Source organism: Jaculus jaculus, chromosome 18 (genome assembly GCF_020740685.1).
Source record: "Jaculus jaculus isolate mJacJac1 chromosome 18, mJacJac1.mat.Y.cur, whole genome shotgun sequence".
Classification (NCBI taxonomy): domain Eukaryota; kingdom Metazoa; phylum Chordata; class Mammalia; order Rodentia; family Dipodidae; genus Jaculus; species Jaculus jaculus.
Window position 1 is genome coordinate 13,105,459 of NC_059119.1, and position 27,095 is coordinate 13,132,553.

Genomic DNA, 27,095 nt, shown 5'->3' on the forward strand with positions numbered 1-27,095 from the left:
CTCCTAGGAAGGGGAGAACATTCACCCAGGAAATTCCAAGGGATCAGGAACTAGTGACAGAAACAAAAAAGAGATGTCTTAGCATGCCACCACATCACGGAAAGCTATCCAAGCCAATATATCTTCCCTTTTGCCTCTGCCATTAAGAAGCTCCGAACTGCATCTTGCCCGCCATTGCGAGAGCAAAAGCGAGGGGCCTGGGGTAGCTGCCTCTTGCTTATCCCTCCATTTCCGCTTTACTGAAGCTTTTTATAGTAACCCCTTCTTTGAAAATGGGCAAGTCACAAATGCTGGCAATGTATCATGCCTCATTCTGGGTGGGGTGGGGGGAGATTGGGAACGTATATTGGGAACAAGAGCTCTTGGGCAGCACCAGTGGTGGCGATCTGAGCGCCAGGACCACCATAGCAAGTGGGATGGGTGCCTAGGTACCGCTGCAGCCTCACAGAGAGTATCCCAATTGGCCTGGTAAGATTTCAGCCAGCAACCTTGTGGAGCACTTGGGCCAAACAGAGGGAGCGGCGTGTGATGAGGAAAGTGGGGGGCAGAGCCTGGTCTACGTGGGACATCAGACTTCTGTAGGGCCATACTGCCTGGGCACCATGATGGTATGAGCAGTCTGTTTGGTCTCCACCACCCCCCTTTCTCGCCACAGGGTGTGATCACAGTCAAGGGTCTGGTAGACCGGGAGAAGGGCGACTCCTACACGCTAACAGTGGTGGCCGACGATGGTGGTCCCAAAGTGGACTCTACTGTGGTGAGTGGGGCCCCGGGTGAGAGCCCCACCCAGCTGAAGCCCCTCCCCCACACAGACATTTCCCAGCCCAGCGGTGCTCTGCACGTGGTCCAGGTGGGGGGCAAGGGCAGGATGGTGATGGCCCCAGGACCACCCACCCTTTGGCCAGTAACTGGCCTGAGAGACCTTGGGAAGTCAGGGACTAGAAGCACCCAGCCTCTAACCATCTGTGTCTGTGTTTCTCTCCTGGCCCACTCCTGCCCATGCTGCCTGCAGAAGGTGAGTAGCCTGTGGGCATCCCCCGACTGCTGGCATGGCCCTGACCTTCCGCAGAGAGGGGGCACGTGGACGCCTGCGGAGGACCTCCATGTCAGACCCTTCCCAGCCCACCCGCTCTCACACTGAGAGCCCAGGCCCCTCTCCAGCACAACCTCTGCCGCCAAGTGCCTTCTTTGTTCTGCTCGGTCCCTATAGAGTCTTGGAATGGGGTGCTCTGACAAAAGGGTACCCGGAAGATGCAAAGGAAGGGGCACTGAGGGCTCCTCGCTGGCTGTATGGTTCACCAGCTGCCCTACCCTCCTCAAAGAGGGTGGCAGACCTTAGGAGAGAGAAACGTGAGAAGTGGGGTCCACAGGGCTGAGGTACAGGGGCCACCTGGGATGGAAGCTGTGACCATGGTGAGCCACCCCTTTGGGACCCTGTGTGCTGAGGTCCAGGGGATGGCAGACACTGAAGTCGGAAGTGGCAGATGAGGTTCGAGGAGGGCGGGGCCTAAAGGGAAGGCTCCGGAGGGATGAGGCTTTGAGCTGCACCCACGGGACCCTTCGCAGCCCCTTCGGGGTACCAGAGGGCCGTCAGTGGTGGGCAGCAGGCAGCTCCCGTGTGCTACGGCTCCAACAGAAAGACCCGGGACTTGGTGGGGGGGGGGGTGGGAATGAGACCCTCTGGGCATTTTCTTGTGTGTGTGTGTGTGTTATGTGTACACATGCTGATTCACATTCACGTGCGTGGGTGCACATACATGCGTGTGCACGTGGGACAGGGACCACGCTGAGGGGTCATTATCAGGAATACCGTCCACCCCTTTTGGAGCCAGGGTCTCTCACTGGCCTGGAACTCACCAATTAGGCTAGTCTAGCTGGCTTCAGTCCTCAAGGATCCCCCTGTCTCGTCTTCCCCAGTGCTGGGATTATGGGGTGCATATCACTGCACCCCAGGACATTATGTGGATTCTGGGCGTCAAACTCAGGTCCTCGTGTTTATGACTTAGACGCATGTTACCCACTGAGCTGTCTCCCCAGATCCCTGGGCGTTAGCATTTTCATCTCCCCACAGGCCCCTGAGTCCTTGGTGGTGGCGAGGGTCAGGGAACTGAAGCCGCAGGCACAGCCAGGTGCCCCCTGAGTATGTGATGCCCCTCTGGGGACCAGGCAGCCGCTGCTGCACTGTGGCTGGTGAGGCCTTGAGCACTCGCTCCCGTTTGCACCCAGGTCTCCTCTGGCTACTCAGTCTCCTGGGGGAGGCTCGCTCCTGCACTCCAGCCGGCTTCCCCTGAAGACTGTCAGCTGCTGCCCTAGATACCCAGCCCCTGTGGTCCCCCACTGTTCGAGGCACTGAGGGTGGAGGCACTGCAGGCGCCCTTCCAAGGTAGCTCACTTCCTCCCTGAGGTCAGGAGCTAACCCACAGCTCACCTGCCCCTGACTCCGCCCTGGCACCAGGCAGCAAGAGGGAGGCAGGAAGCGGAGCTCAGCCTCGAGAAGCCCAGGGAGTTGCAGGAGCATGAAGCTCTGGGGACTGGGGTGGGCCCCAGCCCCCTGGCCCTAGCCTCACCCGCTAAGGCCGGCCAGCACCACCACGATCAGCGTAGCAGCCATGTTGATTGTGTGCCAGGCCCTGCACTAGGCTCAGGGCACCTACGAAACCAAAACCACACGTAGCCTTGTCTTTTAAAAAAATATTAAAAAAATTTTTTTTTGTTTATTTTTATTTATTTATTTGAGAGCGACAGACAGAAAGAGAAAGAGGCAGAGAGAGAGAGAGAATGGGCACGCCAGGGCCTCCAGCCACTGCAAACGAACTCCAGTCACCTGCACCCCCTCGTGCATCTGGCTAACGTGGGTCCTGGGGAATCGAGCCTTGAACCAGGGTCCTTAGGCTTCACAGGCAAGCGCTTAACCGCCAAGCCATCTCTCCAGCCCTTAAAAAATATTTTATTTATTTACTTATTTGAAAGAGAAGGGTGCAGATAGAGAGAATGGGAGCACCAGGGCCTCCAGCCACTGCAAACGAACTCCAGACGCATGCACCACCTTGTGCATCTGGCTAATGTGGGTCCTGGGGAATTGAACCTGGATCCTTAGGCTTCGCAGGCAAACACTTTAAGCACTAAGCTATCTCTCCAGCCCAGTCTTGCCTTTCTAAGCATGGGCTAGAGTGGTCAGAACATCATGTGTATGTATGTGGGTGTGTGTGTGTATGTATGTATGTCAGGGAAATCCACACAGATTTCCCTGAGGAAATAACTCAAGCTGAGCTCTTTAGAATGAGAGGAGTTAGTGCAGCCAACAAGGACGGCTCAAGCAGAGAGGGGACAGAGTGTACAAAGGCCCTGTGGCAGGAGGAAGCCTAGTAAACTTACCTAAGACCTTGACTTCAGTGAAGGTTCGAAGGGTCAGATCACTGCAAGCGGCTTTCTTTGCCTGGTTCTGCCCTGAGGGGCATGGGAATTCTTAGACCCATTTCCCAGCTCAGCAGACTGAGCCTCAAGGATGTGAGGGAACCTAGTTCATGAGCACACCAACCTCACGGCAGACCACACCCAGGCTTACTAAGAGAGGGCATGAGCGAATGTCTGCCAGGTGGCAAGGAGAGATGGGGCCTATCCCATGTCACCCCTTAATTGTGCTTGCTCACTGACTGCCTCCCAGTGTGGTCGGTGTTCCCCATTCCAAGCTTCAGCGGAGGAAATGGAACCCCAGGGGGGGTCGAGTGACAATTTCCAAACACGCAACTTGTAAGCGAGGGAGCAGGCCCAGGTCCCCCTCTGCCACAGGAGCATGGTGAGCCTGATCCAGAGGGAGGGTGCCTGCAGAGGGAAGAGGTCCTCCCAGCGCCCCACGGCTGCTGCCCACAGCAACACAGGCAGTCCTAGGACCCCTGGAGACAATGGAGACTTGCCTGAGGCCGGGCAGCCAGAAGCCATCCCAGGATTTATAAACCCCAGGCAACATCACAGCCCAGTTTCCCCTGGTAGTGAACACAGCACTCCCCCTTTGCTTGCAATCCTGTGCCCTGTGGCCTTCCCAGGGCTGGTACCAGCGACCTTACCTTCCTGCCCTCAATCCCTACCAGATACCCACACTCTGGGCACAAAAGGATACATACGGTTTGTATGGAGTTGGTTTTGATCCGACAGCCTGAAATTAGTCTCCCTTTTCCGAGTTACACCCTCCCCGCTGGGCCCCCCCAGCCACTGGTGTCCCGCAGCTCCGGGGCCTCCCCTTAATGCAGCGCTGTGGAGAGAGAGGCCAAGAGGCTGGCCAGCAGCTGTATCTCAGCCGGCCTCCCCGTGACTTTCTTCTTTAGTTTCCATGATTCACGAGCTAACTTCACATAAAAATCTGGACTCCCTTACTTCTCTTGAAAAACAGGAAGCAGTGTCAGCCAGGCGGGCATTCCCAGCTTTCATCCCTGCCAGTGAGGGCCTAGCTTGCCAGCTCTTCCCATCCCCACCACCCTGGACAGTGGCCCTCGGGCTCTCTCCTTCCTGTCCTGGCCCAGGTGCTGAGTGGGTAAAGCCCTCCTGCCACATTGCTAGAAGAAGTAGACTGCCGGTAAGGGCAAGGGGCTCTAAAAAGCTTGCAGAAGCCGGGCGCGGTGGCGCACGCCTTTAATCCCAACACTCGGGAGACAGAGGTAGGAGGATCACCATGAGTTCAAGGCCACCCTGAGACTACATAGTGAATTCCAGGTCAGCCTGGGCTAGTGTGAGACCCTACCTTGAAAAAATAAAAAACAAGCTTGCAGAAGAGGTTAGAGAGATGGCTTAGTGGTTAAGGTGCTTGCCTGCAAAGCCTAAGAACCCAGGTTCAATTTCCCAGAACCCATATAAGCCAGATGCACCTGGTGGTGCATGCGTCTGGAGTTCGTTTGCAGTGGCTGGAGGCCCTGGTGTGCCCATCTCTCTACTTATCTGCCTCTTTCTCCATCTCTCAAATAAATGAATAAATAATTTTTAAAAAAGCTTGCAGCAGGTTCAAACTGACTGCAGTGGGACCCCCCTGTCTGGGGCCACATTGGGGAAGGAGGCAAGAGGCTGTTAAACATGCCCATCCCGCCCCCCAGGTCTACATCACCGTGCTGGATGAGAATGACAATAGCCCTCGCTTTGATGTCACCTCTGACTCGGCGGTCAGCGTGCCGGAGGACTGTCCCGTGGGCCAGCGAGTGGCCACGGTCAAGGCCCGGGACCCTGATGCCGGCAGCAATGGGCAGGTGGGCACCAAGCGACATTGCCAGGACCTGCAGTGACTACAGGGAGATGCATCTCACTCCTCAGGAGTCATGGGAGTCATTCCTGTCACCAAACAGGAAGGGGTGAGGGCAGGTAAAGGCACTTGCACCTCTCCAGCACCCTCACTGGGCTGCTCTATGGACATTCTTGGGCCCAGGCCCCTGCCAGGCACATGGCCTTGGTGGATCTGCCCCCTTCCCTTGGCATAGGCCCTCTCCTTTAGTGCTCTAGATAGACAGAAGACACAGTGATCCCGTGTGGACGGGTGACTCTCTGCGCCTGACCTGGCTGCCTCAGCCCCCGACGCTGTCTCTCTTCCTGTAGGTGGTCTTTTCCCTGGCCTCTGGTAACATCGCTGGGACCTTTGAGATCATCACTACCAATGACTCCGTTGGTGAAGTGTTTGTAGCCAGGCCCCTGGACAGGGAGGAGTTGGACCATTACATTCTCAAGGTAAGGGTGCCTGACTCTGCCTCGGGCTCACGGGGACAAACCGTCCAGAAGGAGCTCAGGGCACCACAGCACATCCATCCTGGCAATCAGTGTCCCTGCTGTCACCAAGTGAAATGAGGCAGGCGGCACCCTTAGGGTCACAGTGAAACTAACAGGGAGAGGGTGATCTGGGACTGGTCTCTGGTTCTCCAGGGTGTCTGTCCCTGCTGGGAGAGCGGGGAAGGGGGGGAGGGGAGGCGGGGACTGGGTGGCTCATGCCTATAATCCCAGCACTTGGAGGGTAGTGACCCGAAGGTCAGGAGCTCAAGACCATCCTTGGCTACATAGAAAGTTTGAGGCAAAATTAAAAAAAAAAGAAAGTTTGAGGCAAGCCTGAGCTACATGAGTCAGGTTGGAAGATATAGTGGAATTCTGTCCCATAAATGCAACAGGATCTTAGCACATTGTTGCGTCTATCTAGACCTCAGTGACCCACATAGGCAATGGGCAGAAGAACCCTCGCCTGGTCTGCTAGAGGAGCAAACACATGCCACAGTGGTTCCTGGATTGCCGAGTTCCAGAAGCTTCCAGTCGGCTCAGGCCACGCCTCTGAAAGGACCTAGTTCCCAGTACTAAGAGTACTTAGTATTTACTGTTCAGTGGCCATCGGGGCAGCTCTGAGGCCCCCAGGGATAGGCTCAACCCATGGTCAGGACAGTAGTGGTTTGCAAACGAATATTCCAGGCTCCCCCTTCTTTGCCAGAGACCAGCTTGGAATCCATAGGGCAGAAGCCAAAGGCACACCCTGAGGTCTTCTCTGGGGCCTGGGGTCTAGGGCTGATGTAGCCCACAACACAGGCGGGGGTGGCATCCGGAGGTGACGTCCTCGACATGCTAGAGTCAGATTCCAAAGAGGTCCGATAAGACTCGACCAGGTCGGCTGCTGCAGGGGACGGAGAACAGAGCCTTGTGGAGGGCACGGGAAGGAACAAGGATGAGTCAGCGTGTCGCTCAGCCTTTCCAGGACCTCCCGATCAAGGGCGCTCCATGGTCCTGAGCCCTCACCCATCAGCTGTGACTGCAGGCCTGCTCCTCCTCCTCCTCACAGGTTGTGGCTTCAGACCGTGGCACCCCTCCACGGAAGAAGGACCACATCCTGCAGGTGACCATCCTGGATGTCAACGACAATCCTCCGGTGATCGAGAGTCCCTTTGGATACAATGTCAGCGTGAACGAGGTAAGGGCAGCACCAGGGTCCTTGCAACGGGCCATGCCGGGGGAGTGGAGACAGAGGCCAACCACAAGGGCTGGGGAGACAGCCCAGCGGTTAAGAGCACTTGCTGCGTAAGTGTGAGCGCCTCTGTGGCCAGAGACAGCCAAATTTGACTCCCCGGGATCTATGTAAAAAGTGGGGTGTGGCCACACACATCTGTAACCCCAGTCTGTGGTGGGGGTGGGCACAGGTAAGAACTGCTAAGGCTCGCTCACGGACAGCAGCCCTGGGTGAAGGGAGTGACTCTGTCTGAAGGAAAGGAATACGGGATAAGTGATTAGAGAAGATTACCGCGCACCCACCTCTGTCCTCTGTACGCACACACGGGACATGTGTATCTGTGCACACAAGTGCACACACCATATATCACACACCACACTAGACACAGACTCTACACACACACATGCAAAAAAAAAATCTAGGGCTAGAGAGATTGCTTAGCGGTTAAGGCACTTGCCTGCAAAGCCTAAGGACTCATGTTCAACTCTGCAGGTCCCACGTAAGCCAGACACACAGGTGACTCAAGTGCACAAGGTGGCACACGTGTCTGGAGTTCAATTGTGTTGGCTGGAGAGCCTAGCACACCAACTGTGGCTCTCTCTCTCTCTTTCTCTCTCTCTCTCTCACACACACACACACACACACACACACACACACACACACTCATATAAAAAAAAAACAGACCAGTCTCTTGGGCTTGCCTCAGAAAAGAAAAAGCTAACAAGACATAGACACATTTTAAAAATATTTTTCATGGGCTGGAGAGATGGCTTAGCGGTTAAGTGCCTGCCTGTGAAGCCTAAGGACCCCGGTTCGAGGCTCGGTTCCCCAGGACCCACGTTAGCCAGATGCACAAGGGGGCGCACGCGTCTGGAGTTCGTTTGCAGAGGCTGGAAGCCCTGGCGCGCCCATTCTCTCTCTCTCCCTCTATCTGTCTTTCTCTCTGTGTCTGTCACTCTCAAATAAATAAAAATTTTTTTTAAATAAAAAAAATAAAAATAAATAAATATTTTTATTCATTTATTTATTTGAGATATATATATAGAGAGAGAGAAAGAGAGAATAGGCACGCCAGGGCCTACAGCCACTACAGACAAACTCCAGACACATGTGCCAACTTGCGCACCTGGCTTATGTAGGTACTGGGGAATTGAACCAGGGCCCTTAGGCTTTGCAGGCAAGCGCCTTTACTGCCGAGCCATCTCTCCAGCCCACATTTATTTTTTTTTTAATCTTTAAAAATGTATTTATTTGCAAGCAGAGAGAGAGAGGAAGGCTGGAGAGATGAATGGACATCCTAGAGCCTCTGGCAGCTGCAAATAAACTCTAGCTGCAAGCACCACTTTGTGTATCTGGCTTTACCTGGGTTCTGGGGAATCGAACCCTGGTTGTTAGGCTTTGCAGGCAAACATCTTAACCACTGAGCCATCTCCCAAGCCCAACACAGACACATTTAAATGTGTGCCTGGCCTCCCACCACCTCTCCCCTCAGATCTCAGAACAGAGATAACGACTCATTTGTAGTTATACCCCAGCTGAATGTCAGTATGTTTCTGTGGTAGAGGACAGGAGAGAAGAAAGAGTTCTCTCGCCTTGCAGGGAGCAGTTTACCCTGGGACTTATTTGCCATTTGATCCTAAAGCTGGGCCACTTAAGGAGAACTTTTGCCTGACATGACTGGGCACCATGCCCAACAGGATCCTCTTCAAGGCAGGTGGCACAGGGTAGATTCTAGCTCTCAGGGCAGATGCCTGCCATAACCATTGATTGGCTCTATAAGCAAGGTCGTGTTCCTTCCCCACACCTCGATTTTCTCATCTGTAAATGGGCTTGGCTTCAGATTCGAACTCACAGCGTTGAAGCACATGCAATGAGTCTCACAGGACCCAGGATGTAGCAGGTGCCCACAGCAAATCAGCCACAAGTCTCTTCGTCACCCTCCTTCTTACGTCAAGGGGCCCTGGTGAAGTCCCATCCTACCAAGAGCAGGGTCAGACTTGGTCCCAAAGGCCTTGAGCCTGGAATGACCACCTCCTGCTCTCCTCCCAGAACGTAGGTGGGGGCACCGCTGTGGTCCAGGTGAGAGCCACGGACCGTGACATCGGGATCAACAGTGTCCTGTCCTACTACATCACCGAGGGCAATGAGGACCTGACCTTCCGCATGGACCGTATCAGCGGCGAGATCGCCACGCGTCCTGCCCCACCTGACCGCGAGCGCCAGAGCTTCTACCACCTGCTCGTCACCGTGGAGGACGAGGGCACTCCCACGCTGTCGGTGAGCAGTGGGGTGACTGCGGGGGGGGGGCCTTGGCCCGTCCTGCATGCCCCAGGAAGAGGGTCGGGTAGGTGGGAATGGAGCCTTACAGCAGGAGAACTCAGCAACTCGTAGGTCACATCCTCAGTCCACAGCCTGGCAGCGTCGTGGTGTGGGAAAACGGGGAGGTGGCTCGATGCCAAGCACAGAACAGGCTCACCCGAATTTGTGACTGCTCTAAGGCGCCACCTGGTCCTTTGAGATCCCAATAAGCGACGGTATCAGGGCCCGGTCAGGGCGCAAGTGGGGCTGGGTTGCAGAGTCATGCGCCGTGAGCCCACGCTCGCTCCATAGGGGTGTATGTGATGTCATGGGGCCCCCGCCTTATGTTTGAGTAAACAAGGCTGCACAGGCATGGCGGATGCGATGCCCACGGGTTTGCCAGTCTGGAGAAAGGGGCGTGGCCTGAGGGCCAGGTGAAGTCTGCATAAGTGCCAAGTGGGTCTGTGAGTGGGAGCAGGGAGCCTGGGCAGTGGGAGCTGGCACTTGGACATGAGCCCGTCAGAGCCTATCAGAGCCTCCCCTTTGTCATCTGTGAGTTTAAGACTGTTAAGTCCTACTGCAGAGCTGGCGTTTGGAGAAACAGGTTAGTTCATGTCTGCATACGGCATTGGTAAGCCAGGAGGGTTGGGGGGGTGCAGACTGTCTACCCGATCTGTTGCTGCCTTTCCACAACGCTGCAGCTCAACTTGGTGCTCAGGGTAAGGGAGCCGAGAGATGCAGACCAGGCTACACTGTGGCCAGTCCTTCTGGCCCCAGCTGGGCTTCCTATCCATGTAGGTACATGCAGGCAATTGTCTGACCATCAGCAGGGGTGACAGGGACAGCTCGTTCTCCAGATGGCAAGCCCATGCCTGTTCACATGGTACTAGAAGGAAGAGGCACAAGGACCAGGTTGGGAGCTGGCATAAGGTCTCTCCTCCTCCTGTGGCATGAGCCCGTCTAGATTCCAGAAACAGAAATAAAGTCGCACTTGGAGGAATAAGATGGAAAGACTGCAGAGTGTGCCTTCAGGATCCAACACCCTCCCGCAGTTCAGCCCCTCCACCTGTGGCCCTCTGCCTCCAAAGGGTCTCTTGTCAGGCGCCTGCCTCGGCAGTGGCCCCGTGGGAGAAGAGGCAGAGCAGAGTCCCAGGCCAGGTTCTTCACCTAGAGCGTCTCAGCGGGGGGAGGAGCTGGGCCAACAATCCCAGGAACCTCCGCCACATTGTGAGGAGTCCAGGAAATGGGAATGGCCCTGCCCTGCCCTGCTGGGATCCCAGAGCCGCTCGCATCACCACTGACCAGCCTGAGAGCTAAACAGGGCATAGGTAACTGACCAGGGCAAGGGGCATCTTTTACTGGGGAAACATGGAGGGAGCCAGTCTTGACCGTACCTAGCTTCAGGGTGAGAGTGAGCGTCTTTTAATTAAAGAAAAGAACATCTTAGGGCTGGAGAGATGGCTTAGCAGTTAAGGCACTTGTTTGCAAAGCCTAAGGAGCCATGTTTGACCCTTCAGGTGCCACGTAAGCCAGACGCACAAAGTGACACAAGCGTGCAAGTTTGCACGTACGCACAAGGTGGGGCAAGTGTCTGCAGTTTGGGTACAGTGGCTGGAGGCCCTGGTGCGCCAATTTTCTCTCTCTCTCTCTCTCTTTCTCTTTCTCCCTCTCTCTCTCACTCGCGCACTTGCTCTCTCGCATAAAAACCAGGCTAGTCTGTTGGGCTTGCCTCAAAAAAATAAAAATTTGTTTATTTATTTGAGAGACAGTATGGGTGTGCCAGGACCTCTTACTGCTGAAAATGAATCCCGGACATGGGCTACTTTATGTACCCGGCTCTACATGGGTACTGGGGAGTTGAACCCTGGCTGGCAGACTTTTAAAGCACACGCCTTTAACCACTAAGCCATGTCCCCAGCCCCGTCACCCACCCCTGCCTATGGAGTCAAAAATCAGCTTATGTTTTCTTACACAAAATCTTCACAGACAATTATGAATGTTTATTTCATACTCAGGGATGTCGCCGTGTCTTCTGCTTTCCCCCCATGCTTGTAAGATAACTGCTAAAGCTCCGGCCATCACAGCAGTCAGGGTTCAAGGGAGGAAAATAAAGAAAAAGACAAAGATCTCTGCCATCCACTGTCACCCTTTTATCAGGAAAGGGAAACCTTTCATGACTACCTTATCATTCGGGGGCCAGATATATTTATATTGTGCTGTATAAAACCAGGACTCAGCTCCCAGCACTAGGGAGGCAGAGTGAGTTTGAGGCCACCCTGAGACTACATAGTGAATGCCAGGTTAGCCTGGGCTAGAGCGAGACCCTACCTCAAAATAATAATAATAATAATAATAATAATAATAATAAAGGCCAGGCGTGGTAGCACACACCTTTAATCCCAGCACTTGGGAGGCAGAAGTAAGAGGGTCATTGTGAGTTCGAGGCCACCTTGAGACTACATAGTGAATTCCAGGCCAGCTTGGGGTAGAGCGAGACCTTACCTCAAAACACCAAAAATAAAAAAGAAAGAAAAGAAAATCAGGACCCTGTTAGTGAAGAGGGGGCAGAAAATAGACTTTGGGCTTTGGGTGTCCACTAGTGGCATTTTTCATGCTGATGTAACACTCCCCCCCCACACACACACACAGCCCCAGTTTCCCAGGAAAGAGGTTCTGGCTGGGGCATCACCCTGAACAGACACCAGAGCGAGCGGTGACCTGGACGTGGTCCACTAGGTCCGCAGCTGCAGTAGGTCAGCCTCTGGCCAGGCCTCGGCACCTCCTCCCCGACCATTCTATCTGGGGCTCTGCCAAGCACAGGTCTTGGTGTTTCCCAGACATCCTTCTTGCCATGTAGCCTAGCTGAGCCACTGGGGATGCGGGTAAGCAGGGCCCCCAGGAATTAAAGATTCACTTTCACTGACCAGCCCCTCCATCTCTGGGCAGTGAGTCCCCAGGGTTATGAGAGTCCCTGAAAACAGAGCCAGTGAGGGCTGGAGAGGTGGCTCAACAGTCAAGGCACTTGCCTGCAAAGTCTAATGACCCAAGTTCGGTTCCCCAGTATTCCTCCAGACATGCGCCTTCTGTCCACATCTGTCCGCTTATCTTAGTACCTGGTTTCATGCCAGCCAGCACTGGCACGGGACCAACTTTCCTGTGGATGGGGCATGAGAGGGTCATCCATTTATTTATTTGACAGCAGCAAGACCCTGCCAGAGGTGTTGAAGCCAGGCACCGGCTAGCCCTGCTAGAGAAGGACATGAGACAAAATTGACACTCTGTTGAGTGATGTGACCCAGTACAATGAGCTCAGAACCTAGGCCAGGAAAGCTTTCTAAAAAGGCAAGATTCACATCTGGCTCTTGGCACAGGACCATACAAATCAGCGCTTTAGAAGTTCCCCACAGCCCAGAGAAGCCCCCGTGTCCACATCGCTCCTTCTTGCTTCCCTGGGCGGCGCTCCTTTGCTGCTGAGAAGCCGGACATTCCTGTGCACGGCATGCAGCCGGGATCACCCAGGCCTGGGACAGCTGGGCTGCAAGGGCCATCCGGAGCCGGGCCCGAGGCTGCCACACAATGGCCTGCCACCAGGCCAGGGGAAGTCAGTGCATAGCATTGGCCCTCTGCTAGCTAGCTCTAGGCTGTTAACAAGGAGGCTAGGACTGAGCTGAGGTCCAAGTGGCTATCAGGGGACCCTACCAGAGGAAGGGCTAGTCCCAGGGAGGAAGGGCAGAAGGCGATGGGGAGGTCAGGGGCTGAGCCTCAGCCCCTGAGGCGCTTTGGCAGGGTGGGGAGGCCTGCAGCAGCCTCCCTGCCACATGAATGGAGGTCAGGAGGAAATACAGTGCTGGAGAACAAACTCTGGCTTCTCAGGATGCTGGGGAGGGGGAAAAAATACCTACCAGTTCTAGTCCACAAGCCTTGGCAGTGGCCCCGTGGTGGGCCATGCATGAGCTAAGAGACATGCGCTCCAGTAGCTTGCTTCATTCTTCGGGATACAAGGTCCTTCTGTTTATTCAACTGAGCCCCTGAGCAGGTTGCAGGGAGGCTCAGTAGGTGAAGTGCTCGCCACACGAGCATGAGACCCTGAGTTTGGATCCCAGCACCGTGTAATAGCAGAGCTTGTTGCCACGTGCCTGTGGTCCCGGCACTGGGGAAGCAGAGACAGGAGCTCCCCCACCCCCGCCGCCCACCCTCGGGATCGGCTGGATTATCTAGCTGAGTCACTGAGTCCCAGGTTCAGTGAGGGATCCCGTCTCAGAAAATCTGGTTTGGGAAAGTAATTAAGGAAGACATGTAACGTCGGCTTCTGGCCTCTACTCACCCAAACCCACACATGCACCCACACGCATACGAGTATATATCTACATATACATGAAAAAAAAAAAAAAACCCTTAGCCCCTGATACACTGCTGCTGTGACCCCATTTCCCTTGCCTCTGGCTCAGGACCCCAGCCTGCCCTTTCCCTACGCTCACGGCAAGCAGGCTAGCGTGCCCCGGCTTGGCACCAGTAACCCAGGCCTTGGCCATCCTTTGCCTTACAAGGACAGGGCCATCCGGCCACTTCTGAGATACCGCTACCTGAATCCCTTTCAGGACCCGACAGTCAGCGCATGGTGTCTCCCTTGTCCTTCCCCGTGCCCCAATGCAAGCAGGTGCAGTGCCCAGGTCACCACACCTGCCGAGGGTCTCGTGAACTTGAAGGGATGTCCCGTGGCTTTGTGGCTGCTGGGCAGGGAGAGGGTGAGGGGAGCAGCAGGGTGCAGGAGAAGACCAGGACAAGCAGGGCATAGACTGGACATTCCTGGTGTGGAGTGAGCTGGGACCGTGGGCTTGGGAACACAAGCTCGCTCATCTCTCAGGGCCCCTGTGTGTACTGTAGGCAAATCTAAAGTGATTCCCATGCCAAATCCTGGCCTAGAACACTGTTCAGTTTAGTGAAGGGGAAAAATACAGTTTGGGTAGGGCTGGAGACCCGACATTAGTGCTATGAGTCATTTGTTTTGACGATACAGAAGTCTTTCAGAGCCTCAGTTTCCCTACGCATTAAAGCCTCTGAGGATTTGGAGGTGATGTAATAACAAACAAGTAATACACACAAAAGTTTTTTGGGAACCAGAGTATTTTAACAGAAAAAAATATAAAGACATGCCATACATACTGCCTCTTCCTTTTCTGTGCCCAAGGCAGGCATGGCTAATCAATTCCAGCACTTACTCACTCAGCTTAGTTACTTTGTCAGAACTCTTCTCACCATATATTTCAGGAAGTGACACCAGTAGATCAGAACTGTAAAGGGGAGTGACACATCTGTCCCCATGGCCTCAAAAGCTCAAGGTAACGATGCTGCTAGGAACCAGAGCAGGTGGAAAGTCAGAAGTGGCCCAGCCCAATGCATGTCATCCCCAGAGTAGAACTCTGGAGTCCTGGTTCCATCACCCAAGGGCTATGTCGTAGGCCTGAGCTCAAAAACCAAGGCCTTCCTGTTGCTCACAGAATAGCCAGGGACAGGCATATCCATGGGGAGAAGAAAACCGCTAATGCAAAGCAGGGGTTACACCAGATGGTCCTCTCTCTGAGAGTCGGGACAACCTCTCAGCTGGCCGCTTCTTTCCAAGACAGCTTTGTACCCAACATCCTGGTTGACAACCTTCGTTCCTCTTTTCACCTATTGTGGTTCCTTGGGCAAATCTTAGCTCAGCCCTGACACATCTGGGCCAGCCTTGGGGTATTGCAGCTGACACCCAGAAAGCCCTCTTTTAGGTGGCAGAAGGGCAGTGCCCAGGATTGGTGAGGCTGACAGACCTCCAGTCTCCTCTGAAGACCCCCTGCAGCAAAACCTTCCCGAGGAAGGCTACGGAGGAAAACCATGGCCAGGCAGGAGTGAGGGCAGCTCCCTGGGGCTGGTATTTCAGGGTAGTCTAACCCACAGTGGCCACCAGGGGCCCAGTGACTTGTCAAGATACCCGTGCTGCATCAGAACCCTTTTCTGGTGGTGTGTCTCCAACTTCAGAGAGCCTTCCTTTGAATGTCATGGGATGGTTTAAGCAGTCCCCAATTGCTGATTGATCTATAGATGAAACGTTCCTCATAGCCCTCCTTCCGGCAGGGGGTGGGGGGGGGCATCTGCCAGTGCTAGAACTCCAATACAGCTCACTCCAGGCCCACTGCCAAACCGCCTTGAAGCTTCAAGGCTCCTCCTGCCCTTTGGAAGCTCCGTGTTCCCCACCGGCCTACAGTCTCAGGACTCAGCCACCCACCCACCCATCTATCTATCCATTCTCCATCACCCATCCCTGGCAACGTGAGGGCTGACCCAGTGCCTGTCCCTCCCCCAGGCAGTAGCAGGGAGGCGACCAAAGGGACTGCTGCAGGCCAGATCCATGATCATGGATGGAGTGTGCTGTAAATTTCACTGAAAACAGGAAACCGCGAAGCTGAGATGCATTCACTTGCAAGGTCCAGAAGCGAGGAGGAGAGCCGAGCCTTGCCGGAGGAAGCTTGGGCAGGAAGTGTAGCAGCGGTGGCTCCTCTGGGGGCTTCCTCCCCTCGCCACGGCACAGCTAGACCAGGGTCTGGTAGTCAGAAGTTCTCAGTAAGGCCCAAAGCTGAGGGCTGGGGTCAGGCCCGTCTCCCTAAGGAACAAGTCCCTCTCTTCCTGAGCCTGGTCTATGAGCTCCTCCTTCTACCCCAGGGGCCTGTCACCTAATAGATGTTACTTCCCCACTCCTGCCTGGTGCCCTGCTGGCCGTGAGCAGAGCATTCTCTCCTGTGGTAACTGCGTTGAGTCCCCAGCCGCAGATAGAGAAGTGGGGGACCCTAGGGACATAAGAGAGTCTGGGTTTCGTGTCCTGATCACTACCACCCTTGTGCTGATACCAGTCCGATTCTCACCCTCTCCCTGTGGCCTGTAGGCCTCCCAGCCCCAGCAAAGCGCACTGGTTCCTGCTACCGTGCAACCAGGGCGCTCCCCTGCCTGGCCCTGCCCACCCGTTCCTAGGCACTGGGTGCATTTCTCCCAGCCTGCAGCGCTGGCCCTCCCCACTCTCAGACACCATCTGCCCCGTTTCCCCACCCATCTCCAGGGGCTGCCAAGGGCTTTTCGGTGGCAGCTCACATAGGACCTCTCTCGGGCATGCCCAGGTCATGACCGGACCCGAGAGATGGGAGCTGAGAGTGTAGTCTCAACCGGACATGGCTCCTCTCTGTGGGGGGCATGCCCTCCCGCCCACGGTCACTGGCAAGGTGAGGCCCAGAAGACCAAAAGCTAGAGAAAGAGGGCTCCCCAGACCCCAGCATGTCACGTGCAGGTGGTTTAACCCAGAAGCCTCCAGTCCACAGTGCATAGGGGTTTGCACCTGTTGCCCCACATAGTTTTTTAATAGCACCCCCACCTTCGCATTCAGAGATGGCCCAGTATGGACGGGACATTGGGGGGTCACTCTCGCTATTGCCCACGCTGAGCAGTGAGGACAGCGGATGAGGAGGACAGGAAGGAAACCTCACATCAGGCCCTGCCACCCTCCCTCTCCCGTCTACGGCGGGTGGTGCAACCTCTGGCCTAACTTCCCATTGCCCAAGTCACAGTGGCCCCCAGGGCCCATCACGCACTTCCTGTTTCAGGGGCCTCTGGCCACTGAATTCTGGGGACCAGTCAACAAGAGCCCCAGATTTGTTTAAGCCTGTTGTCGGGCCCCTTAGGTTGCTGACAGAGAGCAGCTGAGGAAGTTCCCATGGAGGGACAGACGGGCTCTGCTCCAGAGCCCGGGGAGACAGAGGGTTGCTAACGGGGGCAGCAACCTCAGGCGAGATGGCAGGCCAGCTGCCCCCCCCAGTGGGCAGGAGTCTCTCTACATCTTGTCCTGTGTCTCCCGCAGGAGGGTGGCACGGGGCGGGGGGTGGGGGGCTTCCCGATGGCCACCTCATCCCATGTGTGCCCCCAGGTCCCAGGAAGAAAGGCAGTGGGTGGAGCGGGGCGCTCTGGGACTTCTCGGGAAGTAGGTCATTTGGCGTCCGTAGCTGGTCAAGTTAGGTGTCCAAGGGAGGGTCCAGAATCCCAGTCTCCTTAGGATAGTGCTGAGTGCGACCCTGGCGTCTCCTTCCCCCGCCCACGGCACAGCATGCAGAGGGGGGGCGGTCCGCGCGCCAGAGTAAAGCAGAGCGTGGGCTGAGAGAGGAGGGAGAGGGCCAGGGCCAAGGGCAAGAGGGCCCCCGAGAGGGCCCCCGAGAGGGCCAGCCCCGAGCCCGATGCACCTGCACAGACACCGCTGCCCACAGTCCTCTCGAAGGTCTAGATGACCTCAGAGTTTGGGGAGTCTGGGACTGGATCTAGGAAAGAAGGGAGAGGCAAAATGAATGGGGAGCTCCTGAACCCCTTTCCCTCAACTCTGCGTCATGAGGCTGTGAGGATTCCACAGAAAGGGAGACCTGCAGAGCCGGAAGTCGTGACTTTTGTCGTTGTTGTTATTGTTACTGATGAGAGAGAGAATTGGCACATGGCACGCCAGGGCCTTAGGCAGTACAAACAAACTCCAGATGCATGCCCTGCTCTGTGTGTCTGGCTTACGTGGGTTCTGGGGAAGTCAACCTGGGTCCTTAGTCCTCACAGGCAAGTGTCTTAACAGCTAAGCCATCTCTCCAGCCTGAGTCCTAACTCTTTCAAAAATATTGTTTAACTTTACTTTTATTTATTTATTTGAGAGAGAAAGAGGCAGACAGAAGGGAGAGAGAGAATGGGTACACCAGGGGCTCTAGCCACTGCAAACGAATTCCGGACACATGTGTTCCCTTGTGCATCTGGCTTATGTGAGTCCTGAGGTATAGAACTGAGGTCCTTTGGTTTTGCAGGCAAACGCCTTAACCACTAAGCCATCTCTCCAGCCCCTAAAAACATATATATTTTATTCAGGAATTTGCCAGCAGACTGAGAGAGAGAAGAGGCAATAGGGAGAATGGCCATGCCAGGGCATTTAGCCACTGCAAACAAACTCCAGATGAATGTGCCATTTTGTGCATCTGGCCCTACATGGGTACTAGGGAATCAAACCAGGGTGGTTAGGCTTTGCAGGCAAGCACCTTAACCACCGAGCCATATCTCCAGCCCAGGAGTCCTGACTTTTGCTGGTCGGGATACTGTGGGGTCAGGGGACACTTACCCAGGGATGGAAAGAAGACATCGCCGGGGCCGGGAGGAGACAAAGGCGTGTTGGGTTCGGAGAGCAGGTGCCGCCCTGATTCTGAAGGCTGCCTCTGGGCCACGTAAGACAGCGGGGGCCTGGTCTTGACTTCAGGCATCCCCTGCAAGGGCGGAGGGGACTCGAAGCCTGGATTTTCAATTCCTTGGGTGTTACTGCTATGGAAGTAAAACTGAAGGTGATCGGTGCTGCCCAGAGCATGATCTCTTTCTCCTTGCCTCCCCCTTCCTCTCTTCCCATTCCCTTGCCCAATTAATTCCAGAGCTTCTCCTAGGAAGCAGGGAAATGCCAGGCCTAAGGCAAAGGCCAGGCTGTAGGCTTCCACCTGCCAAGCCTGAGTGGTAGGGAACCAGAAAAATGACCACAGCTCTTCCTATGGTCTGTCCACTAAGACTACCAGAAGTCACCTCACTGTACTGGCCTCCAGAGTTTGCGGACCAGGGTCTCTGGTCCATAGGGTTGAATGTCCTCAAATCTTAGATGAGCTAGAAGGGGGAGAAGGGTAGCCTATGAAGGCTCTTCCAACTCTAAGGTTCTAGTGTGCTCCCTGATAGGATGTCCTTTGACCTATCTTAGAAACTGTCCCTTTCAAAACTTCCAAGGAGGCAAGCCGGGTGTGGTGGCGCACACCTTTAATCCCAGCACTCGGGAGGCAGAGGTAGGAGAATCGCTATGAGTTCGAGGCCACCCTGAGACTACATAGTGAATTCCAGGTCAGCCTGAGCTAGAATGTGACCCTACCATGAAAAAACAAAACAAAACAAACAAACAAAAAATGCCAAGGAGGGGCTGAAGAGATGGCTTAGTGACTAAGGTATTTGCCTGCAAAACCAAAGGATTCACGTTCCATTCCCCAGGACCCACATGAGCCAGATGCACAAGGAGGTGCACGTATCTAGAGTTCATTTGCAGTGGCTAGAGGCCCTGGCACACCCATTTTCTGTCTCTCTCTCTCTCTGTCTCCCCTCCTCCCTCCCCCCCCCCCCCCGCCTATTTCTCTATCTCTTTCTCTCTCTTTCAAATCAAAAAAAAAAAAAAATTAATCGCAAGAAGCTCTGGGTTTGACACTGCAGGACAGGGACCATGCACCTGAAGGTAGCTCCTTTCAGAGCCCATCCACCATGCCAGGCTTCAGTTCCTTCTCAGAGCACAGATAACACTCCCCCTGCCTGCCCACCTCTGCCCACTGCCCACTCAGAAGTGCCAACAGCTCCCTTCCACCTTGCTGTTCCCGACAGCTTTCTCTTCGAGCAAGCTGCACAGAGAAGCCACCCTGCGCCTTCGGGGCTGGGCCTGGCCCATCAGCTCCCTTTGCTTGCTTTGGCATCTGCTCCACCCAGCAGCTCCCTCCTCCCCCGATCCTAAGCCAAAGGTGGTATTCGCCACCTCCAAACAGAATGAAGGCTCAGCCTGCAGCATGAAGATGGCCGATGGTCAGCAGCAGGGGTGGATGCTATGCCTTCCCCCCAGCAGAGGCTCCGCCACACAGAAACATCCCCTCCCTGACTAGTGCTCCAAGGAACTATCTTCAGGTCACTATGAGACTTACCTGTCCATCCGTACCAACTCCTGGGCACCTAGGGACAGACAGAAAAGCTGGTCACAGGCAGGAAGGTCTCCCCAAACACCGCCCTAGCTCCCTGGCCCTATAGAAGGCCTAGACAGGGCCCTATCCAGCCCCGGAGCCCACACTCTTCCCTCTGCTCTTGTGCTAATCCAACAGGTGGGACTCGAGGACGTTTGGTCACTGAAACTCAGTCTATATTTTCCAAGTGTGGAAGAGTTGCCACCAGGCTAATATTTGCCGTATGTCCTGGCTGACCCGGTATTATTAGACCTTCAGGGTTTAAGCGTCAGTCAAAGGTCTGGCCCCTGCATTTGTTCACTAGGGTTTCCTATGTGAACGTACGCCCCATCCTGGCCTTTAGCCATGACCTCCCGGGTAGAGTGTTCAAGGTCACTTTGTAATTGAGGGTTTTCTCCCCTTCTTCTGTCCCCATGCAAACTTCTGCATTACCTAACAAAGGTGACATCTGTCTCTGGGAACCCCACCAACTTCCTAGTCCTTTTTTTGTTTGAGAAAGAGGCATAGAGAAAAAGAGAGAGAATGGGCACATCAGGACCTTCAGTTGCTGCAAACAAACTACAGACATAATATGCACCACCATATTCATCTGGCTAATGTGAATCCTGGGGAATCAAACCTGTGTCCTTTGACTTTGCAGGCAAGCGCCTTAACCACTAAGCCATCCTTCCAGCCCAACTTCCTAGCCTTTCTAGCCACTTTCTGCTCCTCACCCAAGCTGCTTGCCACCTTGCCCAAATCTTGGGGTTCCCCCCCACAAGTAGCCATCAGCCAGATGCAGAGGCCCCAACTTCCCAGTTTCTTGCAGCTCCCCACACCCTCCCCCACAGAGATCTTGCTCATATTCAGGAACCTCACATGGAGAAACAGGCCGGGGGAGGGGCGGACAAACACAGGGAAACCTAGCCTTGTCGTCCTCATGTTTGCAGGGTGACTCGTGCATTGAGCTCAGCCTCTCCACTTCCCTCTGGAGTGAGGGGGTCGGTCCCCACTTGAGAGCTAGGGGAAACTGAGATGCCTTTTGTTTCCCTTGGCTCCTGAGCACCCTAGCCCCAGCCTAGGATCTGGGAGCTTCCTGCCCTGCCCAGAGCACACTGTGTGCCAGCATGCTGGGACTGGCCAGGTGTTTTGGTTCCTGCACCCCACAGCTACTGCCTAGGGTCTGCACCTAGGGCACTGAAGAACCCCCCCCCCACCTTCCACTCCCTCTCCTTTTGGAACTGGGTGTCCCTAGTACCATCTGAAGATGCCTCGTGTCTCGTGCCTCCGTCTCGAAGTCTGAAATCATAAGGACATGTTTTTAATATTTGTTTCTTTTGGAGAGGGGGGGAAGGGCTGGCTTTGAGAGTATTGCTGTCAGAAGATCTTTTTTTTTTTTTTTTGTAACTTTTTAAAAGAAAAAGCTGTATGGGGGGCTGGAGAGATAGCTTAGGGGTTAAGGCGCTTGCCTGCAAAGTCAAAGGGACCCAGGTTCGATTCCCCAGGACCCATGTAAGCCAGATGCACAAGGTGGCGCATGTGTCTGGAGTTCGTTTGCAATGGCTGGAAGCCCTGGTATGCACATTCGCTCTCCCTCTCTCTCTCAAATAAATAAATAAAATTTAAAAAGAAACATTTTAAGCTGCATGTGAGTTGTGTGTGTGTGAGAGAGAGAGAGAGAGAGGGAGGTGTGTGTATCGGCTGGCACATGCCACAGCATGCGTGGGGGTCAGAGGACAGCATCGAGTCAAGTCAGTCCTTGCCCTGCACCTTATCTATCTTAAGGCAGGGTCTCTCGCGGTCACCACTGTGTTCACGAGGCTGGCTGGCCCACTCACTCCAAGATTCTCCTGCCTCGGCCTCCCGTCTTGCTGTGGGCGTGCTGGGATGACAGGGGCTCGCACTGCGCGCGCCCGTCCGGCAGCCCCGTCGGCAGGCTTGCGCGGCCCAGCATGTTGCCCACCGCGCCGCTGCCCTCGCCTGAGAAGATGAAATCGTATTCCCAGACTGCGTGGAGGAGAGCTGGGCTAAAGACACTACAGGAAGAGCTCATTCGAGACTCAAGGCACACGTGCCCAGTTCTCCTGGGTCTTCCTGGGGCGTCCCCGGGACAGCACTTGCAGTGAAGGTGCATAGATAGGAGGCCTGGGCACCTCTGTGTCCTTGGGACCACCTCCGCACACAGCGCCCCGGCCTAACACTTCTCGCCCGCTGGTTTTCCTTCCTCCAGCCCTTTCTATCCCAATAAGCCTCCCAACCAGGCACCCTGCGAGGAAGGCTGGACCCACCAAGGTAGCATGCAGCCCCCACGCCTCGCCCTGGCCCCCACGCACACACAAACAGCTCCACCCGAGAGCGGGTTTGCTTTCCAGTTTCCGTTCCCTGTTCTGACCACACGATGAGGCAGCGCTGCAGTGTGGGGTGACAGGGACAGAAAGCACCTCGCTATGGTGTGGGGAGCCCAGCCAAGCCACTCTGTTCCTGTGGGAACAGCAGCAGCTCCCGGCAGCTCTGTAAGCATTTCTTTCCCCGTGCGTAGAGCTGGTTCCACCTCTGCTCTAACCTGTCACCTGTGCCACCCTGCCCAGCCTTGGGGACGCCTCTGGGCGGGCCCTGGGGGGACTAGGAGGAGACGAGGCAGTTCCGAGAAGGAAAAGGTAGCCGCAGCCTTCTGGGACTCACTGTGGGGCTCCAGGTTGGGCTTTGGGGGGAAATGGCAGGAAAATACGGCAGACTGACAGGGCTAGTGGACATCTAGTCTGACCTGGTGACAAAAGTCCTCTCTCGGCTACCTTCTGTGGCTTGGCAGAGGGCAGAGAGTGAGTGGGCAGGGACTGGCTGAACAGAGACCTCTGCACTGTCCACCCCACCCATCAGGGGACACAGGCTGGTCAAGGCTCATAGGTGGGGCTGGAGGCAGACAAGAGAGGGGCACTGTCACCCAGAAAGGGGCGTGTGACAGGCGTTTGTGGTGATGAACTCGAAGCCTGCCTCTACCACTTATTGGCTATGTGGTTCCTTAGGCAAGTCATATCACCTCTCTGAGCTCTACTTGGCCCGTCTGTAAAATAGGAACCATGACAAAACCAAGTTCCTGGTGTTGTTAATGGGGACAGAGTGAGGGACCTCATGGGACAGGTGTGGTACCGTGCCTAGCACAGCAGCTCACCAGTTAGGAGCCCTTGGCTATGTTCACGCTGGTGAGCAGTTTTGCTGAGTCACCACTGAGCACTGACACTCCCTGGAGAGACCCCGGGTGGAAAGCTGAGAGGTCAGGCCCCAACCCAGGGCTAAGTTATATGATAGTGGATCATTCATTCAACTCATTGACTCAAGGCTTTCTTCAGTTGTCACTGAGACCTCTCCCACTGATACTCCAACAGTCCTTTTTGTCCTGGCGATAGCTAATTACAAAATAAACCTACCCATCCGCTCGGTGCCCAAAAGGTCTCTTGAGTGGCCACATCTTTGCAAATTGGGTCGAGCTAGCTCTCTTACACCCTGTGATCACTCATTCAACAGGCCCTTTTTATTTTTAGTTTTTCTCTTTTTTAATTTTTGTTTTTATTTATTTATTAGACAGAGAGAAAGAGCCAAAATGGGCGTGCCAGGGTCTCTAGCCACTGCAAACAAACTCCAGATGCACGTGCCACCATGTGCATCTGGCTTACATGGGACCTGGAAAATCAAACGTGGGTCCTTAGGCTAAGCTATCTCTCCAGCCCCTTTTATTTATTTACTTTTAATTTTGCTCATGTATTTTTATTTTATTATTATTATTATTACTGGTTTTTGAGGTAGGGTCTCACTCTAGCCCAGGCTGACCTGGAATTCACTATGTAGTCTCAGGGTGGCCTCGAACTGATGGCGATCCTCCTACCTCTGCCTCCCGAGTGCTGAGATTACAGGTGTGTGCCACTACGCCCAGCCTTCAGCAGGATTTTTTTATGAAGTGCCCAGCCAACACTGTATGGGAACCAAAACAGCTGGCAGGCATTCAGACCCCGGAAATGGCATGCTTGCCTCCCCTGTTCTCTCCAGCTGCTTGTAGGAGGGGGCGGAGTAGGGAGGAACAGTTCAGCCCTTGTGCCCCATGCCTTCCCTGGCCCCGGGGCTCGGCAGGCCCGGTACTCACGGCGGTGGGAGGCTGCCTGTCTCTGCTTGTAGACCAGCAGCAGGACGAGAGGGAGGCAGAGGATTCCCACGATGCAAGCACCCGTGGCCAAGGCCGCAGCCGTGATGCCTGCAAGAACAAGATTGCTGTGAGAGCCCGTTTCCCACTGCTCCTCCCAAGGGGAAACTGAGGCCCCGGTAGCAGTGCCCCACAGACAAACCCTTAGTGGCCTCAACAGGCCCGGATGGGAGTCTCCGTTTGAAAGACACCCCTGGGCCAGGCATGGTGTTGTGTGCCTTTAATCCCAGCACTGTGAAGCAGAGATCACTGGCCAGCCTGGGACTACAGAGTGAGCTCCAGGTCAGCCTGTACGAGAGCAAAACCCTAGCTCAAAAAAATTAAAAAAAAAAAAAAAAAAAAAAAGGAAAAAGTAGTCAGGTGTGGTGGCACACCCTTCAGCCCCAGCATTTGGGAGGCAGAGGTAAGAGGATCACCATGAGTTCGAGGCCACTCTGAGACTACATATTGAAATGAATTCCAGGTCAGTCTGAGCTAGAGTGAGACCCTACCTCGAAAAACCAAAGAACAAGGAAAAGGGGTGGCCTTGTACCTCCCCCAGGTGGACCCACAGCACAGAGAAAAGAGTCTGTGGCCTTCAGCTGAGGCTGCTCCAAGGCAGAGGGAATAAGCCCTTCATCCTGCCCACAGTGGACAGCTGGACCACTCTGGAAACAGGCCCTTCACAGGCCATATACTAGAGTTCAAGGTCAAAAGGAGCCCACATGATAAAATGATCTTGGGAACAGTGGTGATTGGGTAACGTGGACAATGTAGTTCAACTGCATGTCACTGAGTTGTCCACCAAAAATTGGTTAACATGGCATATGCTACGTCTTTCCAATATAAAAATTTATAAATAAAATGTCCCCGTCTACCCTCTGAAGGACCCCTGAGCTCTAAGGTGGGGCTCCTGAAAGCCTCGCCTCTTGTTCTCACACACATGTATTATATTATGGGAGAATAAGACTTTCAACAGAAACAAGAGAAACAGAGCTAGAAAGATGGCCCAGCAGTTAAGGTACTTACCTGCAAAGCCAAAAGACCAGGGTTCTATTCCCCAGTACCCTCCTAAAGCCAAATGCACAGGTGGTGCATACATCTGGAGTTTGTTTGCAGTAGCTTAGAGACCTTGGAGAGCCCATTCTCTCTCTCCTTTTCTCTCTCTCTCTCTCAAGTAAATAAAATATTTTAATAATAATAATTTTTAAAAGCATATGCATGAGGCTCAGAAAGAAAGAAAGAAAGGGAGGGAGGAAGAAAAGAAAGAAGGAAGGAAGGGGCTGGAGAGATGGTTTAGCGGTTAAGGAGTTTGCCTATGAAGCCTAAGGACCTAGACTTGATTCCCCAGAACCCACGCAAGCCAGATAGATGCACACGGTGGCACATGTGTCTGGAGTTCACTTACAGTGGCTAGAGGCCCTGGCGCACCCATTCTCCCTCCCCCACACACATAAATAAATAAGAAAGGAAGGACAGAGGGGAGGGAGGGAACTAAAGGATACAAGTTTAAAAAAGTAAGTTCCTTCTTCTCAACTTGGACCCCTCCAAAGACATCTTCACTGTCCACAGCGCTCATTGATCCAGATGTCTCCTGGCCCGGTGGGATTGCATGAAAATGCTGTTCCCTCTGAACACGGCTTAGACATCTCTTTTTTTGTTTGTTTGTTTTTGTTTTGTTTTTTGAGGTAGGGTCTCCTTCTAGCTCAGGCTGACCTGGAATTCACTCTGTAGTCTCAGGGTGGCCTCAAACTCACGACAATCCTCCTACCTCTGCTTCCCGAGTGCTGGGATTAAAGGCGTGCGCCACTGCGCCTGATTTAGACATCTCTTTAGGTGAGCCCAGAGACCCACTTCCTTCTGCTCAGGATTCAGTCACACACAGCCCAGCCCAAAGTGATGGAAACACCCCCGACTGATGCGCACATGGTTTGCTTCCACTGTCAACATTTCCCACCCTGCAGTGAGGACCCCCTTCATCTGTCTGAGGCTTCTGCTCGCTCAAGCAGCCCGGCGTCCGAGTTCTGCACCAAGCAGTGCTTTCTTCTGGGCAGTTGTGAAATTGCCTCTGACGGGGCTGTGCGCCGGCCCAAGCCCGCAGCATGCGGGGCGCGGGGAGGGGGAGCGAGTTATTTCAGTCCATCTGCTGACTCCAGGAGTTTAGCTGGGAACAGATGAGCCCTCAGAACCACAATTAGCGTAAGCGCATTTCCTTCCCAATTTGAACCTTTCCCTCCTCCAAAAGATGCCTGGGATCCCTTGTCACAGGTTCAAGTCTGCTCCGGAGAGCACTAGGAGGCGGACAGGCCACGGTCGATATGTCGTCTTGGAACTTTATTTGGAAATAAAGGCCATTTTCATCTTACCATGCTGCTAAACAACCTGGTGGTGTAAACACACTTGCCTGGGGGGGGTCAGGGGATAGCCATGAGAAGAAGTGAGCCAACCTTTGGCAAGTATTTTAGAAGTACCCATTGGTATAAGAATAGTGGCTGAGGTAATTGCAAAGCCAGTTCCAATCCATGTGCAAACAGGTTCCCTGCAGGTTTTAACGCGGCCGCATTTTAGCATCTAAGATACTGAATGAAAGTAAACACATTCTATAACTCGCTGCGTTCAGTGTTTCAAAACCCCATCAAAGGACCTCACTGTGGGCAATATCTGAGAATTGCAAAAGTGCTCTTCTCTGGCCCCGTGGTTACTAAGCAATGTTTGGTGAGGTTGGCCAGGTGTTTACTGTGTACCTAGAAGGCTTGGCTAGATGTCCCTGCAAGACTCTTGTCCCGGAGTAGAGATTCTCCCCACCACCACCCCCAGCACCCTTGTTCTACAGCCCTTCAAAGGAGGTCCGGACTTAGTTTTACTGTCAGAACCTTGAGGTTTCCTTACAAGCTAGGCTGGGGGTTCAGGC

At 54.3% G+C, this 27,095-nt stretch overlaps 2 protein-coding genes across 4 annotated transcripts in view; one reads left to right on the forward strand and one right to left on the reverse strand.

Moving 5' to 3' along the window:
- Cdh23 (cadherin related 23) overlaps positions 1–27,095 on the forward strand; it is a 402,602-nt gene that overhangs the window by 310,992 nt on the left and 64,515 nt on the right. The window contains exons 32-37 of the mRNA XM_045137514.1: positions 656–757; positions 1,013–1,015; positions 5,082–5,231; positions 5,575–5,703; positions 6,791–6,919; positions 9,005–9,232. Coding sequence (XP_044993449.1) covers positions 656–757; positions 1,013–1,015; positions 5,082–5,231; positions 5,575–5,703; positions 6,791–6,919; positions 9,005–9,232 — 741 coding nt within the window. The remainder of the gene's footprint in view (positions 1–655; positions 758–1,012; positions 1,016–5,081; positions 5,232–5,574; positions 5,704–6,790; positions 6,920–9,004; positions 9,233–27,095) is intronic.
- Vsir (V-set immunoregulatory receptor) overlaps positions 14,337–27,095 on the reverse strand; it is a 29,472-nt gene continuing 16,713 nt past the window's right edge. Inside the window, exons 4-8 of one of the 3 annotated variants that reach the window (XM_045137516.1) lie at positions 24,149–24,256; positions 19,999–20,026; positions 18,411–18,607; positions 17,509–17,583; positions 14,337–15,830 (exon numbers count right to left, since the gene is read on the reverse strand). In XM_045137516.1, the coding sequence (XP_044993451.1) occupies positions 17,546–17,583; positions 18,411–18,607; positions 19,999–20,026; positions 24,149–24,256 (371 nt within the window). In that variant the 3' untranslated portion in view covers positions 14,337–15,830; positions 17,509–17,545. Of the gene's footprint in view, positions 15,831–16,616; positions 17,584–18,410; positions 18,608–19,998; positions 20,027–24,148; positions 24,257–27,095 lie in introns of those variants that run through there. The other 2 variants (XM_004657893.2, XM_045137515.1) reach the window with 2 other exon arrangements.